This window comes from Panthera onca, chromosome E1, assembly GCF_046562875.1.
Source record: "Panthera onca isolate mPanOnc1 chromosome E1, mPanOnc1 haplotype 2, whole genome shotgun sequence".
Taxonomy (NCBI): Eukaryota; Metazoa; Chordata; class Mammalia; order Carnivora; family Felidae; genus Panthera; species Panthera onca.
The window spans coordinates 39,105,008-39,113,813 of NC_138352.1; the positions used below are offsets into that span (position 1 = coordinate 39,105,008).

The 8,806-nt window shown below is 41.1% G+C and overlaps 1 protein-coding gene across 1 annotated transcript; it reads left to right on the top strand.

Moving 5' to 3' along the window:
- The first annotated feature begins 6,108 nt into the window (after positions 1–6,108).
- Positions 6,109–7,943, top strand: LOC132688003 (C-C motif chemokine 7-like). Its single transcript, XM_060646705.3, has 3 exons — positions 6,109–6,263; positions 6,997–7,114; positions 7,505–7,943. Exons 1-3 carry the CDS (start codon positions 6,188–6,190, stop codon positions 7,608–7,610), a joined length of 300 nt encoding a protein of 99 aa, XP_060502688.1. The 5' UTR covers positions 6,109–6,187; the 3' UTR covers positions 7,611–7,943.
- The last annotated feature ends 863 nt before the right edge of the window (positions 7,944–8,806 follow it).

Below are 8,806 nucleotides of genomic sequence, written 5' to 3' on the forward strand. Positions count from 1 at the left end.
CCAAGTGTGGTGTATTCATTTCCTGTTGCTGCCAACAGTCTGTTCCAGGAAATCTAGGCCTTTTCTATCACACTCGAAATTCTTCCAGCCTGTGCTCATTGCCCAATTCCAAAGTTGCTTCTACATTTTTTAAAATATTTATTATGGCAGCACCCCATTTATAGATATTCCAGATATCAAAATCTCTTTTAGTTTCTTATTGCTACTGTAACAATTTATCATTAACATAATGGCTTAAAACAACACAAATATATTACCTTATAGTTCTGGAGACCAGAAGTTTAAAATGGGTCAGTAGGGCTGCATGCCTTTTGGAGGCTCTGGGGAAGAATCTTTTTTCTTGTCTTTTCTAATTTTTAGAGACCACCTGCATTCCTCAGGGCCCCTTTCTCCATTCAACATAGCTTTAAGGTGGAGGAGGAGTGAAGCTACAGGGATCAAAGTTTTGATACTATTGAAATAAAGATGACATTAACCTGAACCATGTTGTTATACATGATAATTATAGTCAGAGCGACTACTATGAAAATAACTAAAATATACATAGTAAAAGAAAAAAAGGGAATAAAATGGTATACAATAAAATAGTATTATTTATGTATCACAAAATAAAACAGTAATGGAAAGAGGACCGAAGTCAGTAAGATGGCCAAATAAGATGTCCCTTGCTCATATCTCCCCCTTAACAGCAATAATTTTGCACCCATGCAGGGACAAAAGTGCCTTTTGGGAGCTGTGTGATCCAGCACCATATGCCAAGGAAGAAGTCACCCATTCATTCATCAAGTCAAAAGCATTCAGATATTGCTTCTGGCTGTGGAATCTGCAGGGACCTCTCTTGGCTGTATTCTGGGAGTTCCTGGGGAACACTGTCTTGGACAGTCACCTACAGATGGGAGAGCATCTATCAAAGTCCAGAGTTTTAGTGGAGAAGTTCCAGCACGCTGTTGGAAAAAAATAAATCAAGTTTGGATGCATTGGAGAGGGTAAGAGGAACAATCTGACATTACCTGCATCACTCCTTCTCCAAAGTGGCACAGACCAGTGCCAAGAGAGACCCTCTCAGCCCTTGATTTCTCCTGTGGGGAAAGTGAGGGCATTTGGGGTGCGCTTCCCCAGCTCCCCAGCTAGGTGAGAGCTACCAAAGAGATCCATTTGTTTTCTGTCTCATCCAAAGTACTAACTCATTGAGCTACATGACTCAGGGAACAAAAAGAGGCTGACAGGGCAGCAGATAAGACTTTTTTAAGGCATTCAAAGGGCATGGATCCTACTAACTGCACCACAGACTTCATCAAGAAGCCTGCCCACAGGCCACTGGAGACATCTCACTGGCAGATCCTTTTAACTGGCCCCATGGGCACCCTCAGCACTCTATGAGCTTCACCAAAACACCCCTCCCCAACCTGCATCTGTTTCCCTGCATCTGTGACTGCTCCTGACAAGGGCAAGAGCAAGCTTTGACAGCTAGTGGTCCAGCACAGAAAACCACCTGCAGCTGTGATCCAGAGAGAGACCATAAATGTGAGCTTTAGTTATGCCCTTGAGGAAGCAAGACAGACTGTCAGCATTCAGCCTGGTGTATTGCAGGATTGAGAGAAGGCATACAAGCTTAAGAACTCTGTCACAAGAAGGAGAAAGAAGAATGGAACAGACATATCTATAGAAGTTCTGAGAAAGCCTCAAAATCCCTAGCAGGGCTGACAGATGGAAGTTGTCTCCCAAATCCAGTCAGCAAAGAATAGAGGAGAAGGGCACCAGGGTGACTCAGTCAGTTAAGCACCCAACTCTTGTTTTTGGCTGAGGTCATGATTTCATGGTTTTGTGAGTTCAAGCTCCACGCTGGACTCTGTGCTGACAGTGTGGAGCCTGCTTGGGATTCTCTCCCTCCCTTTATCTCTGCATCTCCCTTACTTGTGCTGTCTCTGTCTCTGTCTCTCTCAAAAATAAATAAATAAACTAAAAAAAAAAAGACTAGAGGAGGTGACTGCTACTTCTACTTCAAATTCAAAGAAACAAAACAAGACTTCGAGGAATATGTAAAATCAAAGAAACATGACACCACCAAAGGATCACAATAACATTCCAGTAACTGACCTCAAAGGCATGAAGATCTATAACTTACCTGAAAAAGAATTTAAAATAGCCTTTTTAAGGAAGCTCAATGAACTACAAGAAAACAGAGAAAGTCCTTTCAGCAAAATCAGGAAAACAAAACATCAACAAAATGAGAAGTTTAATAAAGAGATAAAAAGCATTAAAAAGAAGAAGTTGTGGAGCTGAAGATGCAATAAATGAAATAAAAAATACAATAAACATCATCAACAGCAGAATGGACCAAGGGGAAGAAAGAATTTGTGGAGAAGACCTTAGAAATTATCTAGTCAGAGAATAACAACAACAAAGAATGAAGAAGACTGAAGAAAGCCTATGTGATCTCTGGGATATTATTAAAAGAAAAAAAAATCTGTGAATTATTGGAGTCCCAGAAAGACAGAGAGGGAGAAGGGGCAAGAAAACTTCTTTAAAAAATTTTTTTAACGTTTACTCATCTTTGCAAGACAGAGAGAGACAGAACATGAGCGGGAACAGGGCAGAGAGAGGGAGACACAGAATCTGAAGCAGGTTCCAGGCCCCGAGCTGTCGGCACAGAGCCCAATGCGGGGCTCGAACTCACGAACTATGAGATCATGACCTGAGCCAAGGTCGGACGCTCAACTGACTGAGCCACCCAGGCACCCCAGGAAAGCTTCTTTAAAGAAGTAATGTTTGAGAACTTTCCAAATCTGGGGAGAGATTTCAATATCCAAATTCATAAAGTTCATAGGTCCCCAAACAAACTCAACTTTAAAAACTCTTCTCCGAAGACATATTGTAATAAAACTGTCAAAAAAACAAAGACAAAAAGAGGATCTTAAAAGCAGAAAGAGAAAAGAAACTTGTCACTTACAAAGGAACTCCCATAAGGTAATCAGAGGATTTCTCAGCAGAAACTTCACAGTCAGGAGAGAGTGGGATGGTGTCTTCATTACCATTAGACCTGCCTTATAAGAAATGCTGAAAAGGGTTTTTCGAGCTGAAATGAAAGGATACTAATTAGTAACATGAAAACATATACATCACACTAGTAAAGGTAATTATATAGTCAAGTTCAGAATAATACTGTAATATTATACTGTATTAACCACTTTACTATAAAGGCTCAAGGACAAAATTATTAAAAATAATAGCTGCAATATCTGTTAAATGTTACACAATGTAAAGAGAGGTAATGTAGCATAACAAACATAAAAGGAGAGATATAAAGGTAAAGGTTTTGTATGCAGTCAAAGTCAAGCAATCAGGCATAAAATAGCTTGTTGTATCTATTAGATGTATTATGTGAGCCTCATGATAGCCTTAAGGCAAAAATCTACAGTGAATACACAAAAGAGAAAGAGAAAGGAATCAAAGAATACCACTATGAAAAATCATCAATTCACAAATGAAGGGAACAAGTGAGATAGGAGAAAGGAACAAGGGAACTACAAAATAGAAAAAAGTAAGATGGCATTATCAAGTCCTTACCTATCAATATTCACCAAATGTGAATGGACTAAATTTTCCAGAAAAGGCATACTGTGGCTAAATACATTAAAAAATTATAAATAAGACCCAACTCTATGCTTCCTACAGGAGACTCACTTTGACTTTACAAACACACATAGGCTCAATGTGAAAAAGATGGAAAAGATATTCCAAAAGAGAACAGGAATAACTATACATGTAGCAAAAAATAGACTTTAAGCCAAAAACTGTAAGCGACAAAGAAGATCATTATGTAATTATAAAGGGGTCAATTCATCAAGAGGATATAACAATCATAAATATAACTATACCCAACATTGGAGAAACTAAACATATTGAGCAAATACTAACGGATCAAAGGGGAAAAATAGATCACAATAATAGTAAGGGACTTTTATACCCCCTTCAACAATGGATAGATCAACCAAACAAAAATCAGTAAGGAAATGTTGGACCTGAAGTACTTTGGATCAAATGTACCTTACAGACATATATAGAACATTCCATCCAATCAAATGGAATGTATACAGAATGTACATTCTCCTTAATCACACACAAAACATTCTCCAATGTTACATGATAGATAACAAAGCAAGGCTTAGCAAACTTTAAAAAGATTGAATTCATGCCAAGTATCTTTTCCTAACACAATGGTATGAAACTATAAATCAATAACAAGAGGAAAACTGGAAAATATGCAAATATGTAAGGATTAAACAACACACCCCTAAACAATCAATGGGTCAAAGAAGAAATCCAAGGGAAATAAAAAATATCTTGGAGGTAACAAAAATGGAAACACAACCAACCAAAACTTATGCAACACATCAAAAGCAGTTCTAAGAGAGATGCTTGTAACAATGGATGCAAACATTAAGAAAAAAAGAAAGATCTCAAATAACAAACCTAACTTTATACCTCAAGAGACAACAAAAAGGGCACACTCAACCCACAGTTAGTAGAAGGGAGGAAGTAATGAATATCAGAGCAGAAGTAAATTAAATAAAGACTGAACAACAATAGAAAAGACGGACAACGCCAAAGGCCTCTCATCAAGCCCCCTTTTCATTAATATCATCAGCGATTAGTTGATGAGCTTGTAGTGTGTGCATATAAACAAGGGCAGGTTGAAACAGCAAATGGACAACTGGTTTTCAAAATCTAGTCTTTAGATCCTTGAGATATGTATGAGAAGAGAGGTTGTGAAGACTCCTGTCTTAGCTTCCAACTGAGCAAGTCCACTTTGATTTTATTCATAAGTTTGGCTTCCCCTCTATTCTTTTTATAAGAGAGAGAGAGAGAGTGAGAGTGTGAGTAGGGGAGAGAGGCAGAGTTAAAAAGAGGCAGAGAATCTTAAGCATGATCCATACTCAGCATGGAGCCTAACGTGGGGCTCAGTTCCAGGACTCTGGGATCATGACCTGAGCCCAAACCAACAGTCAGACACTCAACTGACTGAGCTGCCCAGGCACCCCATCCCTTCTGTTATTTTACTTGTAAGAATATTTTCATAGATAATCCGATATTTTAAAAACCACAGCATCCCATGATCTTATTAAGTGCTTTGTAGTTCAGATAGCCTATGAAACAGATAGTGGTTTAAAAACATGTCTGCAAATTCTTTTATGGTCCTCAAATTAAGAGATGTGGTCTATGTTCCCTAACTTTGTACCTGGGAGTCTTAAACCATCATGTAAAATATCCATATCCAGCTATGTGGAAGGACCACTGGAAAGATGGGGGTGGGGGGCAAGAAGCTTCCATCTGATCCAATCCCCAGCTGTTTAAGACCTCCCAGCTCAGACACCTGACACTGAGTGAAAGCCTTGAGATGACCCCAGTCTCAGCCATCATCCAACTACAATGATGTAAAAATCCCTGAGCAAGAACTACCTGGCTGAGCCCGTCAAGTCCCATATCCAAAAGCAAAATCAATTATTGTTCTTGCTTTAAATCACTGTTTTCAGATGGGTTGTTATAGCATTTAATTATTAGATATACAATTTTAGGTATTATTCTAAAAATAGAGAAGTCTACTTTTCTGCTAATGTCCTATTATCGCATTCTTCTTTGGGTTTAAGAAAAGCCACCAGGGTTTAAAGCAGTAAAGGATTTTTTTAGTCCATTTTAAAGCCCAGCCAAAGTTTTACTTTCTCTGGAAACTGGGGTCCTGGAGATGCTGTCTGAAAGGAAAATTGGGGAAATCCCTTACATTTCTTTGATTTGGTAACCCTACTTCCTTTCTTTTTCTACATAAAGCGTTTCATTTCAAAAAAAAAAAAAAAAAAGGAACCCTTGGTAACAGTCATAGATCACACACTGCTTGGGCATAGCCAGCACCTCACCAACACACCAGAGCTTGAATGGAAAGCAGGCCAGCATCAATCACATTTCTCTCTCATTTCCTAGTATGTTCCTCAGGGGAGGGCAATGGCTCAGCAGATTTACTATTCCATCCTATGATTCATTCAGAAGAACAAAGCCCTGTCATCCACTCACTTTCTTCTTATTCCTGTCTTCTCCCTATAAAAGGCAGGCAGAATCCCCAGAGGAGCAGAGAAGCTGAGACTAGCTTGGAAATCTCCAGCTCTCACGCCCAAGTTCCTCGCTCCCTGCAGACATGAAGGTCTCCGCAGCGCTTCTGTGCCTGCTGCTCACAGCTGCTGCCTTCAGCCTCCAGGCACTTGCTCAGCCAGGTAAGCCCCTTTCTCCTTCCCTTTGAAGCCCATCACCTCATCTCTGGGTTCTCATAATCAGGAAAGTCAGAGAAGGACACGGAGTGAGGCGGATCACACAGCTGCTCCAAGGCAGAGCCTGGATGAGAATTCCAGCTGTGGACCCCAAATCCAGTCCTCCCAGGACTCCAGCTCTGTAATCACACCCTCCGTGTAGTTACTGCCCCGGCTTCTTGCAACAGGAGTTGGGGACTTGAATCACCAAAAAGAAGGGGACTCTGGTGGAGAATGTGCAGGGTATCTCTAGATATGGTGGAGGGGAAAGGAGGAGACCCAGAATCTGGTCTATGCTTCATTCAGCCCAGGATCCAGAGACAGGGTTCTGCAGAGGCTGCAGGTATCAGAGAAACTGACAACTAGGAACAGATTTCTCAGAGCCTAGAGGGGGACCTATAGCTGGGGTCCCCTTGACCTGAGGAACTGGACTATTCTATGAGCCTCTCCTAGAAATACCCAGATTTGTCACCAGTTCCTCTTCTCTTCTTAATGAGCTGTGGTATCCTTCCACTTTACAGTCCATGCAAATGAGAGAGTTTCAAGACAGATTTAGGTACTTCAAGACAGACCTAGTCCTTAGGGATTTAGGGTGGGTGGCTTCCCTTTCCTTTGACTCCTCCTCCTTACTGTTCCCTACTTTTCAAATGAAAGTCCCAGGACACACCCTCAATAGCCTTTGTTGTTGTTGTTTCAACAGAGGGGATTAATAGCCCAACCACCTGCTGCTATAGATTTACCGTTAGAAAGATCCCCATCCAGAAGCTGAAGAGCTACAGAAGAATCACCAGCAGCTATTGTCCCAGGGAAGCCGTGATGTGAGTGAAGCCATGACCACCCACACTCATCCCTTGATCTTGAGCTCCGCTCCCAGACAGTGGATTGGGTTCTATGATAAGACTGAGTTGGAATTTAACCCTCAGATGCTTAGACTAATCCAATCCCAGGAATTTTTTTTATGGGAAAAGTGAATTCAAGAAAGTAAAGAGACTTCCCATTTTCAGCTCCCTGTCCAGACATTGGTTCAGATGTCAGTTCTTTCATCTAGGAGCCAAGATGGCTTCACCTAGGTCAGCAAAAACAGCTGCTTCCCCAGAGGCCCCTTCCTAACCTCAGGCTAATGGGCCAGGCAAGTTTTCCATAGAGTAGGTTACACTCCCAAGCTGAATCTTCAAGGTGCTCCATCTAACTGCCCTCTTTACCCACAGCTTCAAGACCAAACAGGCCAAGGAGCTCTGTGCTGACCCCAAGCAGAAGTGGGTCCAGGATTTCATGGAGTACCTGGACAAGAAAACCCAAACCTCAAAGCTATGAACCTTCATGCCCACAATGAAGCCAAGTCAGTACTCAGGGAACAATTAATGTATATGCCCTGTTCTTTCCAACATGCATTCTGAAATTATTCTATTACAATTCTAAGGAATATGAAATTTGTGTAATAATGTGAATCATGGTTTTTCTTAAGTAGTGTATTATGTCTTCTAAGTTGTTAATATTTTAATTTAATGGGCTCTGGAATTGGATGTGTTTCAAATGCAAACCTTTGGACACATGTCACTTCAGACCCTTCAAAACTACAGGGTGCTCCTTCCTCTCTACCTCACTGTAGTGTTGTGAGTATCTGTGCATGAATCAATGCAAATATACATATATTTAATTTTTAGGAGGGGATGTCCCTATGAAACATAATATTATTATAGAACTGAGTATTTTTATATGTACAGCTCTTGAATTTTCACATAAAATATATTTTTGGATAAAACCTGACTTTGATGCCTTTTTAAAGGATAAGATAAAGCTGGTGGGAGTGCCAAAGAAAGGAGGGCTGGATTCAGAAGGTGGAGCTTGTGTTCTGGAGGAATGAGTATATGATAGACTCCGGGCTTGCCCCCAAGCTGGGCTCACCTGCATGTCAAGGAAAGTCAGCTTGGCTGGCGACAGGGTTAGCCAGCTCCACAGCTCCAGATCTGACATCAGTTTCAGTCATTTGTTCAAATACCTTCTTCCTTTCCAAAGTCATTTCTTTTCTCACCATCCCATGCCCTACCCAGTGGTCTCTCCTCTCAGTTGTTGCATCAGCCTTGTGGCTGGTTGATTTTCTTTCTTGTAATCAACTTTGAATCCAGAATAATACAAGTATCCCCTGCATTAAGAAACCAGGGAGGGGATCAACAGATGACTCCAGAAGTTCCCTTCCACACCTAGGAACCACATGTCTTAAAGATATCTACCTCCAGAGGTTGAAGAAGACCAAAGAGGGTCAGGATCCTGTATCCAAGGCAGCATACTGACAAACCCTTGACAACTTCAAGCTGAGCTTCTTGGAAGGGGGGGGGGGCGGTTTGCATCAAAATTGCAGTAGAAATCTCAAGGGGTCAGGAGAAGTCAGACACTTTGGTGGCAAGCAGACAATTTACTGGTGAACTATTTGCTGCCATTGTTGATGCTCAGACCAAGGTCCAACAGCCCTTTCCCCCTTCTCCAGCCCAATAGTCCTCATCTCCAAACAT

Bases quoted from the DNA above. Each gene is read 5' to 3' on its own strand.
- LOC132688003 (XM_060646705.3), top strand. From the start codon at position 6,188: ATGAAGGTCTCCGCAGCGCTTCTGTGCCTGCTGCTCACAGCTGCTGCC. The intron at 6,264-6,996 runs GTAAGCCCCTTT...TTGTTTCAACAG, and splicing joins CCAGGCACTTGCTCAGCCAG to AGGGGATTAATAGCCCAACC. The intron at 7,115-7,504 runs GTGAGTGAAGCC...CTTTACCCACAG, and splicing joins TGTCCCAGGGAAGCCGTGAT to CTTCAAGACCAAACAGGCCA.